This window comes from Anas platyrhynchos, chromosome 3, assembly GCF_047663525.1.
Source record: "Anas platyrhynchos isolate ZD024472 breed Pekin duck chromosome 3, IASCAAS_PekinDuck_T2T, whole genome shotgun sequence".
Lineage (NCBI taxonomy): Eukaryota > Metazoa > Chordata > Aves > Anseriformes > Anatidae > Anas > Anas platyrhynchos.
In genome coordinates, this window is record NC_092589.1 from 15,270,280 (window position 1) to 15,290,739 (window position 20,460).

A 20,460-nucleotide genomic window follows, 5' to 3' on the forward strand; every position below is an offset into this window, starting at 1 on the left:
GAGAGGTTGGACTGGGTGATCTTGGAGGCCTCTTCCAACCTAGGTGAGTCTCTGTGGTGTGAGGGGGACAGAGGTGGCATGACGGGACATGAGTGGCATGAGGCGATATGGGTGGCATGAAGGACAGGGATAGCACAAGGGGACAGGGATGGTGTGAAGGTAATGGGGATGGTGTGAGACAGCAGGGGTGGCCTGAGGGGACTGGAATTCGCCAAGGGAATTGGAAAGGTGTGCAGGGGATGGAAAGGTATGAGGGCACATGTTTCTCAACCCATCCACCTTGTGGGGCCTGACAGGTTTTGGAGCAAAAAGTCACACCACTACCACCAGGTCTTCAATTGTAGTTTTATTGTCAGTAGGGTGGTGTTCAAATGTCCCCCCCAGGCTCAGCTGCAGAGCCAGCAGCCATGCACACCTATATTGTGTCTTGCTGCCCCAGGGAAAGGACAGGGCTGTGGCCAAGAGAGCCCACGCACCAGGGCACACGCTGCTGGCTCTTTTACATCCCCTAATGACCACTCAGGTCTGCCTAAACATCCATACAAATACAACACAATTCCACGGTCAGATTATAAGCAGCACACAGCATGTGCTCTCCAGCTCGTGCTGCCTCTGAGATCACTTCCAGCCTGTGTCCAGGATACTGCTGGAGTGGTGCATTGCAGCTACCCTGCCACAGCTCAGTGCAACGACAATACATTCATTTATCAAAGTGAGATGCGTCTGCAGGAGGTGGCACCCAAAGCACCATTTATCCTGGGCCCTGCATAAGCTTTGCCAAGGCACAAATGCCTGTGAGGTCCAATAAGCTGTGCTCAGGGTTTCTTTTTGTGGCTGCATCTTTTTTATGGATCTTATGCTGACCTTCTTTAAAACCGTCAAATCTATCCTTAGCCCTGTCCCAAACTCCCAGACTTTGGTCATCTTGATCCAGCACATCTGGTGTTGTCTTCCAGCACCAATCTCCCAACAGCCAACGTATCACCTTGAGGTTGTAGGCATTAACCCTACAGGGCATACAGGCTCTGATTCATGCCTGTCTGTACCCAGCCTCAATAGTGCTCCTGAGCTTCGCTAGTCCAGCAAGTGAGAAGCAGAGCTGAAACTTCCACACGGCATTTCTCAGCTGCAGCCTGTCAGCAGCACAGCCGTGTAAATGCACTGTCTTCATACACACGCACGAGTTCACTTTCAAACAGGTAAGTAGTAAAATAAAAATAATTATCACTGGAAACTGCTGACAAACAGGAAAAAAACACCCTGAAATCAGGACAATAAAGAGTTCCCTCTGGAGTGACTATTTCCTACACTGACTTCAGCACAGTACAAGCAAACAGCACAGGCATATTCCAAAAATGTGTGGTTTTCTCATAGAGATCATAGATGTCCTGCAGGTGTCCTGGTTTTCCTTCAATGATGATCCAGTTTTGCATCAAGTTGACTGCAGATGCTGTACAATCAAGGCTTATTCTTCAGATACTGCACTGTGCACTGTAAAAAAGAGCAAGTGATGGAGGGGACCTCACAGGGGGTGGGAGGGAAGGGGCCTAGCTTATGGTAACTTCTCGAAGGACTCCAGAAGCCAAAACCAGACCCCTTCAACAGATTCTCTTGTGTTGGTTTTCCAAAGCCTGAGGTTCCCAGAACTGCCTTCAAGAGCTTTAATACTTCAGTCTATTGAGTGAATCGATGTAATGGAAAGTGGCTCCCAATGCCCAGCTTGTTTCAACATTGTTGATTTTCCGGGCAAGCTGGAGAAAAAAAAAAAAAGAAAAAAGAAAAAGGAAGTTTAAACACAATTCTCTGCCAGAAGGGGAAGTATACAAGGCGAATGTAGTGTTGAAGGTTATCACAACTCATTATCACAGTTGTGGGGGCAGTGTTGCCCCATCTCACTCATAGAGCATGCATTGTAGCAAAAAGGGAAACCAGGGACCAAGCTACTGGCATGATGAGTAACGTCTTGGCGTCTTCTGCCCACTCTCCCCAGCAATCTGTTTTTGTGCGTTACCTTAAAGACTTGGGTCTTTGGGAAGCCCAGTTCTTGCAGGAGGAAGGTGATGTATGTGAGGTCCATGCAGAGAAAAGGGCTGCTTCCAGGGCTGATTTCCATGGTTTTACACACTGAAGACACAGAAAGCAGCGTTTGAATGTGGGGCTCAGGCCTAGCATCAACTTAGCTTTGAAAAACCTCTAACAAATCCTTAAAATCACCTCTTGTAATTTGAGTTCCACAGTAATGGAACCCATTAAAATGACATTAAAATAACATGCATGTTGTTTTAATATAAAATATAAAGAGTTTTGGCACATGGGAAGGAAGAGCAAGGCATTCAGTCTCCACAATGACAGCTGAGTTTCTTGTCCTTATCAGGGCAAGGACAACAAGGGCCTCCCACTTTTATCCTACCTACTTTATATTTTTAAATATCAGCAACCTCAAGTGTGATCACATCTGCTTCTCACTGAAAAAAAAAAGATGTCAGCAGCTTGGAAAAACAGACTTTGTGAAAAATTTTGTCCCTATCTCCATAAAGCTTGAATGCTGAACAGTTACTTGTGCTTCTCCTACTAAAAAGTTTCTTGAGTGTAAGCATTCAACTGTAAATAAATAAATAAATAAAATAAATAAAACCCACTTCCTTTCTCAGGAGGGAATACATTAAAGATAGTCCAGAAATAAGAACTGCAACAATTGTTCAGTCACTCAGAAAGTTTGTCAAAAAGTCACAAGTCAGTTTGATCAAGGCCTGAGTCTGTACTATTAAAAACAAACAAACAAAAAGATGATTACATTTGCAAATCTGAGGAGGCAGTTCTCTCTGCAGCTGGTGAAGCAAAAAAGGCAATGAATTGGTTTCCTCCCCTTTCCAATTAACAATCAAATATACAAATAAATCATGAGAAAAAAAAAATGAAAAAATAAACAAGATTAGAACAGATTATGCTAACGAGATCCCCCACATTTATTTTGCAAGCATGGTTTCAGGATAACTGCTAACTGGCAGGTTTATTAGTAATTCCCAAGAGAGTTTTTAAATGCATTACAAGAAAACTAAATCTCAAAAAAAAAGTTGATATTTTCAGAAATACATACAAATCAGCAGAGGTGCTATGGAGAGGGGTGCATAATATTTACTTGAAACAAAAAAAAATCAGTCTTCTTAGCATGTCACACATATTCCACCTGGGTATGAATTTACACACAATTACCAATCCTGTTTGATTGCATCTTTTACTCACCATACTTAGCTGCAATTTCAAAGTCATTCACAGTTAAGCTTCCTCCTTTTTCTTTATCTAAAAAAGAAAAAAAAAATCATGGTATGTTGTATGTTTTTTTCATATAAGGGCAGTAGTAGACTCACATTGTAAAAGACATTTGTACAGATTGTTTGGAAATAAGCCTGAGCCAACTGAAAGCAATGACAAAACTCACATTTGCTTTAATGGTGTAAGAACCTTTATTTAAGGTTCTCAGTATAGCTTGAAAACCTTATTCTATGAAGAACTTAAGTTTCCTAAAACTAGTTTCATAAAAAAAAAAAAAAAAAAAAAAAAAAAAAAACAGAGTTTAAAGACTCCTTCATGTTGCCCCATGTCTATGCTGCTCTGTCCTGTAATGCCTGAACCCAGCTAACACCTCTGACCAGATCTGACAGGGCAGTGGTGCTCTGCAACATACTAAATGTGAAATTATTCATAAAACAAAGTGGCTGAGGAGGGGGTAAGTTTGTCCGTACTAGCTTGAGATCCCATCGTCTGCTTTTTACTACTAAATGTGACAGCCTTCTCTACTCCAGCGTACCACTGGAAAGGAGAGGGGATTCATTCTGAATACATGTTGAACTATCTGAAAATATTTACTCCATCTAAAAAGGTCAGTGAAGCAAAATATACAGCCCAAGAGAGCAAGTCTGATCTACTTTACTGCCCAAGAAAAAAGCTAGCAAGTTTTTTCATATCATCACGAAGTCTTTTTTCTATTTTGGATTGTAATCAGACACCAATCACTTCTGAAATGCAGACAGCTTGTTTAAAAAATTACAAAAAGTTGGAGGTCCTGTATCACATCTCTAGTCCCTTCTGTAAAGAAATGCAACAATATTCAATATTCACTCGAGACCAATGCACTGTGGTAGCCATGAGAGCTTACCACAGCACTGTGATGTGGATCAGTGCTACCATTTCTTCCAAGACCTGTCATTTAAAATGAAATTAAAACAGGAGCAAACATACCTATGAGACCAACCTCTGCTGCACGGTCATAGTAGTAGGAGAAAGCATAAAAATCCAAGTCCTTCACTTCCTCAGCTTTATGCACTTTCTTGTAGAGCATCTTCGCCACTTTGTTAGAGCAAGACTCATACAGAGGCTCCCCTGAAAGAATGCAAAGACACCCAGCATAGTACAGGTAGACACTTAAACAAAGAATTTCTTCAGGATCTGCAAGGAGACAGACTCCCTTTCACACAACAGCGCTTCTTCATTTCTTACAGTCTCTTCACAGAGAACTGGAACGACACACCTGCATCTTCTCCAAGCGGTAACACTGACTGCCCTCAGGCTGGGACCAAGTATGTGATAGATCAGAGCCGAACAACACCATTTGAGGCAGAAGGACTTTGAAAAGAATTCAGGGAGCGCTCCGCTCCATCTGCAGTACTACTAACAGATTTACTGACTGGGCAGACATACCACAGCGCGAGAGGCAAGAGCTGCAGAATCTCTTTAACAGCATGTTGAGAGAAAGCCAGACAGAGGAGTACACAGGCAGAGAATTTAGTATCTTTCCAAGAAGCTGAGTGCATATAATTTTAAATACTCTTCTAGTAGCTTGCTGGCCTAGATAGGAAGAGAGAGCGATAAATCACTATACCTGCCTTCTGTCCTTTAATTTTGTACACTATCTCAGCATGTTGCCATTCAGATTTGAAACCAGGTGGTAAGCAAGGGCTGATCAATTCCTCACCTTCCACTACTGCAGAAATAAAACAAAGCCGCATTAGAGAAAAAAATGAGTTAATTTTAGATCCCCAGTCCTGCTTCTGACTGTCCCACATCCTCAGCAATGCACCTCTAAGCCCCATCCATGGCTCAAGTGTCCCACGCCTCCCTCAGGCTGGCAAACATCCATGTCTCCTGGGATCTAGCAGCATCACCTCCTGCATTTGTCTCAGACACACTCAGCTATGGTGACGGGAATGCACATACCACTCAGGCACCTCCAGCCCAGTAGGAAGAGTACAGACAACCCTTTTTCCCCCACAACAGTGCAATGCACTCTGTGCTCAGAGCCAAGACTTGAAGAGTGCCCGGAACTTACAAGGTTTTCCCTCAACTCCTCCTAAAATGGCAAGCCTCGCTGACATCAGCCCGAGTCCCAGGTAACTGCAAAGGGAAAAAAAAGCCTCTGTGAACAACAAACGTCCTTCCTCTGATACTCCACCGACGTGCCTGCCTCCTCTATGTGGTCCCAGCAAAAAGGCTCATGCATTAGGGGAACAGTATGACAACCCACCGTGATATTATCCTTACCCAGAGGGATAATCTCTCCTTAAAAAAGCACAGGGAATAGCTGTCAACTATGATGTCTCTTTAAAGGCTGGGAATGCTTCCCCTAACCTTTCTCCTCCACTCCTCAAAGGCCACACAACCTCCAGCACGGACTCTTTCCAAGCCCCAGCACATCCAACAGCAAACGTAGGTGGGAAGACTCTCCTTCCCTCTGCCCAAAGCATTGGGCAGCTTCAAAGCCAGGAGCAGAATTAGAGCCCATCACTTTCTCAGCCATCAGACTGCTTATCTGCCTGCTGTTCTGCATAACCACCCCCTGGTCAACTTGCGTGGACCGTGACTTGGCTCAGGCTCACCCACTTCTTCTCAGGACTCAAGTGCACTTCAGCAAAACACCTAGATCTCACTGGCTTCAAAGAAAGCTCCTACTTTTCCAGTATCTCTTTTTACCACAACTAACCTGTATGAATACAGCTTGTAGGTGCTGTTAAACATCTGAAATGAAGTTGTATGGCCAGCTGGTGATGTCTGGAGAGTTGCCTGGAGGGAAAAAAAAAAGTCATGGCAAGCTTTCTGCCAGCAACAGCAAACATCAACAAGACAATCTTCCAAAACCTTAGGAAATACATGAAACAATCCTAGCATGGCTCAGAGAGAAATGAAGAATTTGCATGTATCTCCGTTTGACCTTTGATACATAAGAGAACCAAAAAAACTGGAGCTAAAATAGTGACTTTACATGACAGTCCAAACTGCTTACATTTCTATGTGCGTCGACACCAAACTCATCCGTAAAAGAATTGTTTTAATTATAAGGAGTCCTTGTTCCAGCTCTTAACTGTTTTTGTCAAGATGCTACAGAACTGCCTCGTCACAGGATCACTACCAGGGAAAACTGTGCAAAATAATAAGTAAACCAGGCACGCATTAACTTCCTACTCCAGTGAATTCAGCTGTGAACTTCCACAGGCCAGAGGAAAAGCACATCACTGTTCTTGCCAAGGAACAGAGTGAGGACCAGCCTGTTGTCTGAAGAAATGAAAGGACAATTGTCTAAAGCACTGAGCAGCCTGTTCCCCAAGTGCACTACCACCACCAGTGCATTTATGGGGAACACAGCTCAGGCAGCTCATGCGTAGCTGCTCATATCTTAACACCATGTCTAACTCCAGAATTTCCATGTCCAGGGCTCTTCACATTCCCAGGCATTCTGCTGTGAGAGCACAGTGTCCTGAGCAGCCGGGGCTGACACACTACAAACAGCAACCTTATCCTCTGCTTCTGTGCAGCTTTACTACGAACAGGATCTCTGATCGGGCCAGGACCTTGCTACTCCATACCCACAGGGCTCACAGAACAGCTATACTAATGCTATAAGAGCAAGCTGAAACGACAAACATCAGCATGTGCTTCTAACTGCATAATTCATGTTACCCTTTATAAAGCATTCATTTGCAACTGAGTAAACTCAGGAAAGCCACAAACAAACATCGAGAATGCATCTAATTCTGTTCTTAGAACACAGTATAAGCCAAATGGATTTGGATTCACTAACAGCATTGCCTTTGAGGTCACTATAAGCAGCACAAAGTGAGTGTTCAGATGCTCAGGACATTGCATAAAGCAGCCCTGGCATTCTCCACATGCACCGACCCACGGAGCTGGAGCAAGAGGACCAACAGAGAGTTGCCCATGTCTCTGTCACCGACTGTAACAAGGCATACGTGACCAACTGATAAGGGTTTTTCTGTCAGAAGCATGGTTTTATGTTACACTGACAACCCCTTGGCATGTGTCCAAGGGAAATAAAACTGAGCAGTTACTGGTTTCTGCACCAGCATTTCCCTGCTGCGTGCATATTCCCATTACCTCGGTGTGTGGGAGGAAGGTGATCTGTGTTGATCCGCCACCCAAGTCCAGCATTCCTACGCTTCTCTTCTGCGGGTCATCTAAGCTACCTAAAATGCGTGACAGAAGAGAGAAAGGCACAGTGGGCACTGTGAGAAACTGGCAAGGAATAAAACCTGAAGTACAGCTGTAAAGAAAGACGGCAATCCAACTCCATCTGTCAGCTTCCAGCCAGCACTAGAGTATAGCATCGTCACTTATTTGTGCTCTATCAGGATGACCTGAAAATCCTGCAAGTGACTATTATTTCTCTGGTGGCTGCTCATGCCCTAATTACAGCAGCTTTGGTTACTGGATTCCTAAACATTCTTCACTGGATGCGAGCACCTTTTCGCAAACTTTACTCTGGTAACCACTTTGAAACACAAAGGAATGTGGTTTTCCTGGCCATCTCCCCCCGATCCCACAGCAGTATTTTGCAGATTCCTATGGCCAAGGGGAGGACAGCCTGAAAAGAGCTGGCTTAATAGACTAGCTCACTCAGAATTCTTCCTGCTGCCGTCCCAGACCTTTCTTCTCATTTAAATCCAGTTCTTCTCAGATCATTCAAATACACCTTCCTGACAAGATCGGTTTGTGCCAAGTACCACAGCATACCTCATGAGAGCTAATGTTTGAAGATCTCTGACCTTTCTGATACTTCCTGTGAGCATAAAAAGATTTACAGCACTTGTCATAATGTTCCGCACACTGTGCTGAACAGAGTGCTTGGGTGGCAGACCGGTTTGCTTATTGTCAGTTTAATTTTTTTCTTCAGCTACCCTTTTCTATCTCACTAGTGTAAACACTTGCTCTATTTCTTTTATAAATGCGTAAGGAAGCACCAACAGCACTTACTTTCACACTGGGCAGCTGCCAGACAGATCTGCAATATCCACATCAAAAATTTATGCAGAGCTAGTGGCAGACTATAAAAAGGAATAAAATGCTCTGGTACCTTACAGGGAATTGAAAGAAAGGCTTTATGAACATCTAGGAAAAGAGACTAAATTCCTCATTCTATCAAGCAAATGGCCAAAAACTTAATTACTTAAATGGGCCAGGCCAAAAACAACTGGTGACTTATTTCCAGACCTTTCCAATGAATGAGCAAATATTATACAGGGGCAGAAAACAGTATGAATTTCATGGCGTCAGTCATATTTTTAGACACATACTCATGTAAACATACCTGTTAAAAAATTTATTGTGATCCAGGCTGAAATTCCTAACAAGGAAAAGATTCAGAATAAGCACGGTTAGATCACATAATGTCAGAAGATGCACTGTTAGATCGCGTAATTTCATTTTATATAACAACAGTAAGCATTAGGATGAGCCGTTTTACAAGGCCTTCCGGCTTTAGTATCTGATTCACTGGAGGTATTTTGAAGTTTTCTCCGTTTCACTGCACCAGCTAAACAAAAACAACCAGCAAACCACAGCTTGTCATGCAACCATAGAAGGAGATTCCAGAGAAGCATCTATCACAAGTAACCTTGCCCCCTTTGACAAATGGAGGATTTCTAATGCAAAGACTCCAAAGAACACCTAGAAAGAAGGCCCTTCAAGAGAGGCAAACAGGATTGGCTTTGCTGAGCTACCCTGACCCAGCCCACCCCAAAGCCAGTGTTTCCATAACTGTCAAGGACTGTCCTAAACTAAGATCAGAGGCCTTGAGCAAAGAGAGTGGCCTTCTATACCAGAGTTTATGGGGTAATAGGAAGAGAAGCTCCACATATGAAATGTCTGGAGAACTCTGTACCTCACAGGCCAAACACTTAGGTGAGAAGTCCCAAAGGCTCTATTAGAGTGGCTTCAGTTCTTAGCTAAAAAATAAGGAAATGACAAACTCTCCCATGGTTCATTTTATAGCAAAATAACCGCCAGTAGGCTTTTGTGTTATGTTAGGCATACAATTTTCCTTTTGAATACTAAGAATTTTTATCTTTTCAGTGCTTTATTTTTTCCTATTTTCCTCAAAGCATTTTTGTGAACTGCCCTGTTGCTGTCCTTTTCTTGTTTTCTAAACTTCTTCTCCATTAATTAGGTGAACGAATGGCCCTTATGTTAACAAATTAAAATATTTATCCATTTGGTTAAAACTAAGGCACGCTAGGGAACATGGTCCACTTCAGCCCTTGGCTGAACCAAGGCTGTCAGAGCTATTAATGAACTTAAAATGAAAAGAATTACAACGTCGTTCTTCCATTAAGCAGTAAAAAAAAAAAAAAAAAAAAAAAAAAAAAAAAAAGAAGTCATAAACAGCTCGAAAGCAGCAACTACTTTAAAGTCTGGTTTCTAAGCAGATTAAAAACACACTTCAACACTAAGTTACCCAGAATGTAGACATGTTTCTTTGAATTACTTTAAGTCAAGACTGATTCTGGGTCAGCCTTTTCTTCTGCTCAGCCTTTTTTGATGAACATCCACTTACTTCAATATATATTTTCTCTATGTAACTTTTTTTTTTTCCAGGTTCAATTCACAATCACACTCGTTAGATCAATTTTAATTAACAATAAGACCAAATAGTTCCAGAAAGCTCAGATGAGCATTGTCAAAAGCAGGGTGTACATAAACAGGAGGTGTTGAAGACCACCTCAACAAGCAGATACACGGAGAGCCTTCCAGAAGTGCTGACTGCACAGTGGCTTCCTGGAGATCCCATGAGAATTGCCTGGTAATCAGAGCTTTGAAAACCAGGATGAAGTGAAGGACTTCACATTGGAAAATGTAGTACAAAATCTCTTTGGCAGGCACTGCCTGAGGCAGTATAAAAATTATATCAAACCTGCTACATATGGGTTCCTAGTGTGGTCAGTGGGGACTTGCCACAGAGCAGCAGGAATCTCCAGGATTGCAAAAAGGTTCTTCAGAAGTTAACCTACCTTCATCAGTCCCGTTCATTATCGACACACAGTTGTCCCTCACAAAGAAGGGGGAAGCCTGAAAAATCTCCTTCACCTGTAGTTCAAATAAAAGTTATGCTCAGAATTTTTTATTTTTTTTTTCAGTTGAAAAGCAATTTTTTTTTTTAAACTCTGGTTTTATACAACTGTTCCTTCTCTTGGGCCAGAAATCACAGCCAACAACTACTATGAACAACAGCTTTGGGACTACACCAGGGAATGGCATTTTTAACATAAGCGTGTTGGCTGTTAGAAGCTTTCTGTACTGCACCCTACATGAGGCAGCAAAGCCCTACATTTCTGGGGTCTTCTAAAGAAACAATTGCAGCAGTTCCAGATGAAATTCAGTGTGGAAAAAGAACAGACCAGCTTGTAAGCAGTGGAGAACAATCTAGACGTTGGTTTCAACCACACCACATTTCTTCCCTCCAATCATTGCTTAGAAAAAATAGTACAATTAGGGTACAACCAATAACTTCTCCAGCAGCTGTAAGGTCTAGGACATAATATTTTGTTTATTTTTATAATATTTTGAAATACTAAACATTTTACATGCCTGTAAATGCAATTTACACTATTTCTAATCAACATAAAGTGGAGGAATCTTGCAGCAGCAGGCAGGTAACGCAGCAAATCAAATAGCAGAAAGTTTTTCTCAGAAAAGCAGGATTCTGGTCAAAACCACCAACAAACCCACGCACTAAGAACAAGCCTGTGATGACTGTTAGAAGTATCTCATTACACTTATTGTGTTTCACATCATCTCCAGGCTTATTTGGAGCTGTCACCATTTCTCTGTTTGTACTCATACAGTTTCTCCCTCCAGATTCATCTGAGATCAGGTGACTCTATACTGCTTTCAGAGTAAAGTGATAGGAGTGACTAAGGTACATAAGGATAAAGAAGTATATACTTTACGCTGAAGGGACCGATTTTTGTCACAAAATTTCTAGAAAGCACACTGAAAGACAAGAAACTGTACCTTATCCAGCAATTTCTGAGCCTTTTCTCCCGGCAGCAACCGTAAGCCAGCTGTCGCTTTCAGGACCAGAGGAGTAAACTTCCACAGCTCCATAGGAACTTCCTTCTTTGCCACCTCCAGGAGCTCTTTTATTCCCTGGCCACTCTGTGAGCAGAGAAGGAACAACCCCCACAAAAGCCCATATTAGAAACCTTTAAGATTTGCCTTTCTCAGAGGGCAAAAGGGTGATCAGAGGTATGATTCACTGTAAATGCGGAACAGGGACAGGTAAACATCATAAGGGATCAGGAGAAAGTGGATGACTCACAGAGTAAGAACTGGCGGATATAACTGGGATTATCCAGCAACAGTTCAGAGGCAAACAGGAAAAGTCACTTTCTCAAACTGCACCGTGTGCCAAGCAGTACCCAAACTGAATGTTCGGGCTACAAGAGGTTTAAAAAGTTACGTGGCAAATCCCTGGGAAAAAAAGCCCTTTGGAGCCAGCAAAACACTATGAGTCGGGTGCATGTCTGGCTCAGGAACTCCCTAAATCCCTCCGAGCCAGAAGGTAAGGGAGACAGGAGAGAAGTCACTTCACACTTGGCCCGTTTTTTTGACTCTTTCCCTGAGAATCCACTTCTGGTCACTTCTGGAGAAGGCTCCGCTCCAATCCAACATGGCTCTTTTGTCACGTTCTTAAGCACACAGGAAATCTTAAGACAGAAAAAAACATCTGCTGTGCTTAATTAACACGACCAAGCAGAACTAGATGTGTTCTGCTCCTTGATCCTCTGAGTGTCGACCAACTTCTGCTGTGAGTTTGTACCATTTGGAGACTGAACTGAGACGGTTCAGCCTATTGTACCACAGCAAGATGTGATTTGCAGCACATATCAAGAGCAGCACACTTTGGTGCACGTGCTTTTACAATAACAGAAACAAATTTACCTTTTCAACATCATCAGCATACGCAGACAGGCCTGGCTTCAGCGCTTTAAACGTCTCATGGGTTAATTTGGGAGTCTCTGTTCAAAAGCAGTATTCCAAAGTAAGTATGAGTGCAAACCATTTTGCATACACAAAGCCAAAACCATTTTTACAAATTACATCATTATGTGCTAATGGGAGTCAACTGGAGCCTCTGTCTAATGAACAAAGGCCACCCAATCTTTGAACACAGCCCCTCCTATGGAATTAGCTCTCCACAAAACCATTTGGTAAAGTCATGATCATGCTGGTGCCTACCATGCACATACTGTTTATGCACATCAGACAAATGTATCAGACAGGTTCCAGATTCTCCTTAAGCCCTTACCCCTGCCATGTGCAGCTTTCCAAACTACACAGGAAACAAAGGCCACACATTCCAGCAAGCTCTGTTCTGCCTAAACTTGGCTCCAGCAGAAGTCAGTGGAAGTTTTACCATTTTCCATGGTGGCAGAGGGAACCAACCCTAAGTATTTTGGAAACCTGCAAGCAAGACACCATGAGCTTGACAGCATCCCCCTCTCGTACCTAACTACACTCCACAAAGTTTCCTGCAATATATTCTGGAATTCCGTTTAGAGAGAAGCAGAGGTTTGGGAATACACGGGAAGAAGAATAAATGAAGCCTGTATGTGGACTGTTGTTTAACACCTTTGGTGTCTTGGCCTTACACTGGTCCATTCTGCAAACCTACAGTGCTCCCCAAAAGCCAAACACACCATATACCACACTACTACCTGTTAAAAACATCCTCCACATCAAATGTTTAAGTGTTCACAGGATTTCTTTCATCTTTATGTGTTTCACAGATAGGAGCTGACAAGGCATAAACAAATGAAACTTACAGCTCCAGAGGAAATCTGGAGCTTTACAGACAACTTCTGTCTTGGTTCCCAGCAAAACTTTTTTTGTCCAGATGCAATACACAGCAATGTTAATCTAAGAGGTAAGTGCCAGTGAAGCCAAGACAAATTTAGTTTAGTGCCACTAAGCTAGACAATGCAGAGAGAAGCAGCTCACTGCTAGGAACTGGAGATACAACAACCTCGTGCCAAAAATCTGGGGGAATGAGGCACTTTGCACTTGCTCCTCTCACCCACAAGTATTGTGATAAAAACTGATTTTCCTTAAGATGTGTTCCAAAGGTACAGCAGCTACTTAGTTAGCATTCTGACATTACTGCATTTTCCCCCTTGTTGAACGTTTTCATACTGAATTTCATCCAAACCCACACGCTCAAATCATAATGCACTTTCTGATGGCTCTCCGGAAAGAGCTGCAGTGCATTTGTTCAAGTACTCCCAAGAATAGAATCATCAATAAGCTGCATCATAATTTATAGAAGAATTTGTCTATTGTGCAGTGTGCAGGCCGTACCTTTAGGCTGCTGTGTAAATTTAAAAATATGGATGCGGGTTCCTGTGCTTCCTGCGTCAAACATGATTCCATAAAAGACCGAGAGCTCTGTGGTCAGTGCTTGATGGCTCAGTTTGTCCATCCTGCTTTCAGCAGCTCCTTCTGTTGCTCCCACAAGTGGTTTGGAATCCAAGTGCCATTTCATGTATGCGACATAAATAGCGATGCATGCCAAAATCCCAAAAGCAAAGAACCGCTTTGATATCTTCATGGCTTCCATTTATCAGATCTTTTGTTTCCTCCTGTTACCAAATGTTCTATTTCTTCTGTTTCACACCGAACAGGTGGTTTCCACATCACTCCTACATCCAACAGAAAAGAAAGCTGTGTTTTACTTTCTAAACCTGCAGAAGGTATTATAATAAGATCTAAGAGCATGATGGTTATTTGATAAGGGACTTACAGGAATAAAGTTGACTTGAGCATTAATTAAATGCTTAACTGTTAGTGCTAAAGTTGGGAATGACTGTCAGAGCAAGCAATTATCCACTGCAACAAAGAGCCTGGTGAAAAACCTTACATGCAGAGTGCCAGACTACTGCTTGCACAGAAAAGGATTTATGCCTTCGGCTCTTTCAGCATCTAGAGTGAGACAGCTACTGTCTTCAGTGCTCAAATCTATCTTGATTAATCCAGGACAACTTGCAGTTAGATGTGCAAAATCATCCCAGCAGGATGACGCAGAATACTGAATTCAAAGAGCTGGGATGACCCTATGAATCACTTGTCAAACTGGACCTAGCAGCAAAATCCCTCTTCTCTCACGTTGCTTGTCCCAGCCATCGAATGCCTCCCTGGCTGCTGCATGCCAACATCACACACTGCTCTCCTAATGGTTCACAAGGAACATGTCCATCCTCCTTCAGCAGGTCACTGAGATCTACAGCTAATTTTAAGACACAAAACAGCATAAATATATATTTTTTTTTCCATTGCTACTGAGGCCTAAGAAATAATAGAGGAAAGAGAGTTCAGAGAAGCTAAATACAGTAACTGGGGTGGGAAGGAACCTCCAGAGGTCTCATGTTCAACCTCCTGCTCAGGCAGCTATGGGGATGCACCAGTTGCTCAGGATCTTGAAAACCTCCAAGGATGGAGACCCCACAACCTCTGTGGGCAACCAGAATCGATTGCAGTTATCTTTGTTAGTTCCTGGATGGTAAAGGAGGTCCCAGGAGACCAGAGAAGAACAATTTTAATTTGGTGTATAAAAGGCAAGGAGGAAGATTCAGGGAAGCAGCCTGGAGCCCCAGCTCCAACACCAGGGAAAAAAAAAAAACAGCAGGGAAGAACAACGCAACAAATCTGCAAGTGATCGTGTAGGCAATCAGATGCTTAAAAAACAGTCACTAGTGATTTATGGGGATAAAATTATGTTATTCATTTTTCATTTTTGACAGTGCAATGAAGAAGAAAAAGCAAACTAGCTGATAAAGTTGACTTAAACATGGTTTTGACAGATGTAATCTGTTGATGATGGGAATTCAGGAGGTACACAGAGGGCGTGAGAGGGAGGAATTAAATTCAAGGTGATCATGGCAAATTGTCATAAAGAGCTGGGAGAGGATTTTATAAAAATGGAGGCAAGACCAAAGGCACAAATACGGGTGAAGAGTAGGTAGAGGGGGAGAGGGACCGTGGGGTGCTGCAGAAGAGAAACTGGGAAAATGGTGTTGAAAAAAAAAAAAAAAGAAAAAAAAAAGAAAGAAAAAAAAATAAGGAAAAGAAAGAAAAAAAAAAAGGAAGAAAAGAAAGAAAAGAAAGCTCTTTCTGGCTCGCAGTAGCAGACGTGGGTGACAACCCTTGCACGTATCCGGGTGCTTATTCCAACCCTCCTGGTCCAAGAAAGGCCTCCACTGTCTCTAAGTGCCAGAGGGCTACAAGCACGTCCTGAAAGGAAAGCAGAAGGCTCCCGGCCCGCTGTGCAGAAAGCAGTCTGTGTGAAGAGAGGGGAGGATGAGGAGGATGCAGCAGTAACAGACGAGGAAGCAGCAGCCCCTCACGTCTCCCTGAAGGGCAGGGGGACCATTAACCCCGCTCTCAGGGGTTAAGCTTCTCCCAGCGCTGCCTACAGAGCCCCATGAGGCCGGAGGGCCCCGACCCACCGCCACCACCCGTGGGTGGCCCGGCAGGACCCGGTGGCACCGGCGGCCCCTCCGCCCCAGCCTGGCCTGCGGCCCCCTGCCCGCCGCCCGCCCGCCGCCCGCCCGGCTGCACTCACACCGCCACCACTGCCGGCTCCGCCATGGCCACACTGCCGCCACTGCGCCTGCGCGGCCTGCTGCCTGTGGTGGCGGCTGAGGGCAGCGGGGGCTGCTCAGCATGGAGAGAGCCAAAGGGGATCCGTCAGTGTGTGTACAGCCCTGAAGGCATGGAGGACAGAGCCAGGCTCTGTGCAGCGGTGCCCAGTGCCAGGACAAGAGGCAGTGGGCACAAACGGGAAGGCGGGAGGTGCCCCCTGAGCATCAGGAAATGGGCGCAGGCTGCCCACAGAGGCTGTGGGGTCTCCTCCTTGGGGATCTTTTGGCCCCACCTGGATGTGGTCCTGGGCAAGCAGCTCCGGGTGGTCCTGCTTGAGCAGGGGGTGCACCAGATGGCCCCAGAGGTCCCTTCCCACTTTATGATTCGTGGAGCTGATATCCACACTGTAACCATGGAGGACTCCCCCCTGAAGCAGCTGGCTATTTTCTGAAGGGATTGCAGCCAGTGGAGAGCCCCCACTGGAACAATTTTTATTTTTTTTTTTCCTGAAGGACTGCAGACCATGAAGAAGACCCACTCTCTAGTGGAGGACAAGTGTGAGGAGGAAGGAGCAGGCAGAGAGGAGCTGTTATGGACTGACCTCAATGCCCCGTTCTCCATCCTGCCAGGCAGGGTGGGAGGGAGGTTGAGGAGTCAGGAATGAAGGTGTAAAGCTGAGCCTTGGGCAGCGGGGCGAGGGGAAAGTGTTTTAATGTCATCTTTGTTTCTCACCATCCACATCTTTTTTAATTGTCAATAAATTAATTTCACACAAGTCCAAGACTGTTTTGTCTGTGATGATAACTGGTAAGTGATCTCCCCATCTTCATCTCAACCCAGAAGCTTTTTCTTATTTCCTCCCCATGTTCTGTTGAGGAGGGATTTCGAGACAGTGGCTGGGTGAGTGGCAGCAGCCCAGGGCAGCCCATGACAGGGATTCAGGTCTATGTGTCAAGTGGGCAGCAGGAGGAGACTGATTAACTTGAGGAAGTTCTTCTGAGATAATTCGCAGAAAGCTTTCACCTCCTATGTGCCAGTATGTTGATCAAGCTGACACAATGATTGTTCTTTGCAAACAAATCCTTTAGCAACGTTTGCAAATGGTGAGTCATTCCCAGCAAATACTGGGCCCTTTTTTGCTTCCTGATCAGAAGCTCAGGTACAGCTTCCCAGTTACCATCCCCATGTTTTGGGTGCACATAATGTATATATATTCACAGAAACCCCTACAAGCATAGGGGAAGAATCCTTCATGGAAGAAAAGTATGTATGGAAAGTGACTATGGACTGCAACCTATTCAAGTCCAGCAAGTAGCTCTGTTGACTCAGTTCCCACAGAATAAGGTCATCAGAGAGATGACTGATAGGATGGCTACAATACAAACCCTCAGCTTTTGTTGTTAGATCCTGTCATGACAAGAACTTGTCACTTGCAAGTTTTATCCAGCTGTGTTCTAGGCAGAGAGTAAGCAAATGACTCCATCAGAAGATTGCTGTATTTTTTCCTCTGGAAGTTTTAATTTTTTCTGCTTGAGTAAATTTCTTAATGGCTTTCTTCCACATAAGTCACTTTGTCTTTCACCAGCTAAAATTACTTCTGCAGCAGCTTGCCACTCCACCCAATCTGGAAGAATCAAGAGCATTGTTTTTGGAGCGAGGATACGTGACGGTTCAGCAGGAAACACAGACATGAAGAAAAGAGAAAAGTGATATTTGGAAATCAGATGCAGAGCAGCCATTTGTGCCATGATGCTGTTTGCTGTGTGTGAGGGGCTCCTACCTTCCACTGAGCTCTGCTATTGCTCCTACAGTGCTGTGCAGGTGCAGGCATCTGTGCTGAGAGATCCCGCTGTTGGAATGAGTGCTGAGTCTTGCTGGGTACTCTTTATTCCGGTAAATTGCTTCCTTGTAGCACTGTTTGGGCATTAAATTATTTTTTTCTGAGCCCTATGTATTGCAGGCATTGAGGAATTTCAAATGATCATTACTGTTCCCATGAAACTCCCTGTCTGTTTTGCTCATGTAAGGAAAACTGAACTTTCCAACTGTTTTCTAACTTGCTTTGATGTTGCTTCACTATATTTAAAAGGAATTTTGCTCTTAGTGGGAAAATCTTACATAGAAAGATTAAGGCATGAAAACTTAAAGTCTTTAAGATTTGAGGCTCCCTAGTGATGTGATTGCAACAGAATCCACACTTTATTTAGTTTCTAACCCTCCTAGTTTGCAAGAGAGACCCTGAAAATACAAGAAACCTTATAGAAACCTCTCTGAGTCTGCAGGTAGCTTGAAAAAAAAACAAAAAAACAAAAAAAAAACAGCTGAGCGTGCTCTAGTAATTCCTATAGGTACTAATCCCAAAATTGTCCCTGTAGCACCTTGGGGCTGCAGGTCCATAAAGAAGAAGGTAAACAGGAGAAGCTCAGCAAACTGCTGGTTAAATACCCTTTATCCCTGGGACAGGCACTCTGCCCCTGAAGATGATAAGCTGACATTAAAAAGGTCAAGTTTTACAGTTTTTGCTAATGAGCTGTAGCACACAGATGCCTAGTGGCAGGCAGTGTGATGCAGTGGGAAAGTAAATTCTTTGCAAATAAGCTGTTTTTTGGTTTGATTGATCACTGTTTGGTAAGACAACAAAAAATGGGCATAGCAAGTGCTACAAGTCCACAAGTTTCTGGCCAGGGAGCTTCCCAGGCCTAGAGCTGTCCTCCCAAGGACCTGGGGACTGGGGGAGCTCTCTCTCAAATCCTGTGGTTGTCTCTAGGATTTTGGGCTGATGTGAAAATTCCCACCTAGGAGCAAGTTTCCCAATACGCAGAATAGGACTTCAGTCCCTTGCCTTTAAAAGTACACCCTCACCTGAGCTCATTGCATTGGGTAGCCTGCTACATGAACAGCCTATTTCTTCTTTCAAGTTGTAAGAAAACAAATGCTTCTGGAGAGCTAAATACTCAGGCTCAAGTAATACTTAATTCTTCTTCAAGACAAAAGATTTCTGTGACATCAGGATTGTTTTACTTAGCAATATGATTTATTTATTTATTTATTTATTTATTTTTATTTTTATTTTTTAGTCCTAAATGAAAAGTGCTGCTGTCACCGATTGCTGCAAGATACAAGTGAAGATCCAGCAAAACACGTTGAACTTCCCCCTTTTCGCTAGGTAGGGGAAAAAAAATCAGGCCAGGCCAGCAGAGAGCAGTATTTCATCATGAACACCATTTCCCTAGGGACAGGGCAAAACAAGTGTAGTATTTGTCTCTTGTATATGAGATGTCCTGCACATATATTTGTAAATGTAGCTTGCAACGTTTTAGCTGTGCTGCAGTTAGTATCAGAGAACCCAGAAAACTGTAAAACTGTAATTTTTTTTAATTATTATTATTTTTTCCTCCTGTGAAAGAATTATTTATGTGCACAGGGAACAGTTCTTGGTCTGCTCTTGGAAACTGCTCCATCTGGGGCCCTGGGTGGAAGTATGGATAGTGTAAAAGGTTCTGCATTTGTTCTGAAGTTTTCTTACTGTGGTCATTCCCATAAATAACTCAAGCCAAATACTATGAGGTTTGTAACAAATTTTCCAGCATGGTGCCTACATATTAAATATATTGCATAAATGTGCATTCATAGCTTTGTGTGTTATATATACCATACCTTAGCTAGAATGCAGGCTACTTGGGACAAGTTATTTGAGAAAGGATCTCTGCCACCAGTTGATTCATGGCCAACAAATGAATTCAGGCTGCATGATGTGGACCTGGATTGGATGCACAAGTGCAGCTTTGAACATCTGCCCTCTGAGACCTGGAGAATTATTTAAATAATGAAGACCCCCCTTTATCACTTGGTGTTTCCTTCAGTGCTGCACCCCCCCCCCCCCCCCTCCAGTCCAACCTGCCTGGGGAATGGCTCTCTTGCAGCAGTGCAGGTTTGGGAATGTCAAAACCAAAAGTGCATTTAAGGTGCAGTAGAGAACCTCAGGTGACTCCCTGAGAGGTGACTACCTGAACCCCCAGGTGGCACCCACTATTCATCTGATGTCCGCCTCCATAATTCCTCCCAGATATTTTAAAAAAGGCAGGGCTTAGCCTATATTGTTGCTTCTCCAGAGCTGCACCCATCCCTGGTCAGAGGGCTGCTGTCAAACATATTAGATAAATGCTGAGTGGCCATTTCCTTTCCCACAGAGAAAGCATAAATAAGATTTTTCTCTGTTTCCTCTGGGAGCATGCCAATTTTTGACAAACTCATAAAAATTAGATCTCCCTGAAACATTTATGTTTCTGGCAAATGTAGGTAGGACTAGTAACTGGTTGAAAAGTTTTGGAGGAGCAGCATGTGTACAAACCTCATATTCTTAGAGCTCAGGATTAAAATGTGCCTTTCACATACTAACATTATTGCTTCACTGACTGCTTTGCATTTCTGTCTCTCTCTTGGTTTATCTAGTGATGTGCCGATGTTTTTTGTGGTCTGAAGTAATATGTATTTTGTCTTCCAGGCTTTTTTTTTTTTTTTTTTTTTTTTTTTTTT

General features: G+C 43.5%; 1 protein-coding gene across 2 annotated transcripts; it reads right to left on the reverse strand.

Moving 5' to 3' along the window:
- Positions 1-331: 331 nt before the first annotated feature.
- ENTPD6 (ectonucleoside triphosphate diphosphohydrolase 6) lies at positions 332-16,042 on the reverse strand. 2 transcript variants are annotated; one of them, XM_027453537.3, is made up of 14 exons: positions 15,905-16,042; positions 13,645-13,985; positions 12,229-12,305; positions 11,299-11,442; positions 10,296-10,371; positions 8,597-8,632; positions 7,387-7,475; positions 5,978-6,057; positions 5,327-5,391; positions 4,880-4,981; positions 4,240-4,380; positions 3,244-3,300; positions 2,012-2,124; positions 332-1,751 (listed from the first exon to the last, which is right to left on the reverse strand). In XM_027453537.3, exons 2-14 carry the CDS (start codon positions 13,901-13,903, stop codon positions 1,662-1,664), a joined length of 1,329 nt encoding a protein of 442 aa, XP_027309338.2. In that variant the 5' UTR covers positions 13,904-13,985; positions 15,905-16,042; the 3' UTR covers positions 332-1,661. The 2 variants fall into 2 exon arrangements, with proteins under 2 accessions (XP_027309338.2, XP_027309340.1); XM_027453539.3 differs by lacking the exon at positions 4,880-4,981.
- Positions 16,043-20,460: the final 4,418 nt, after the last annotated feature.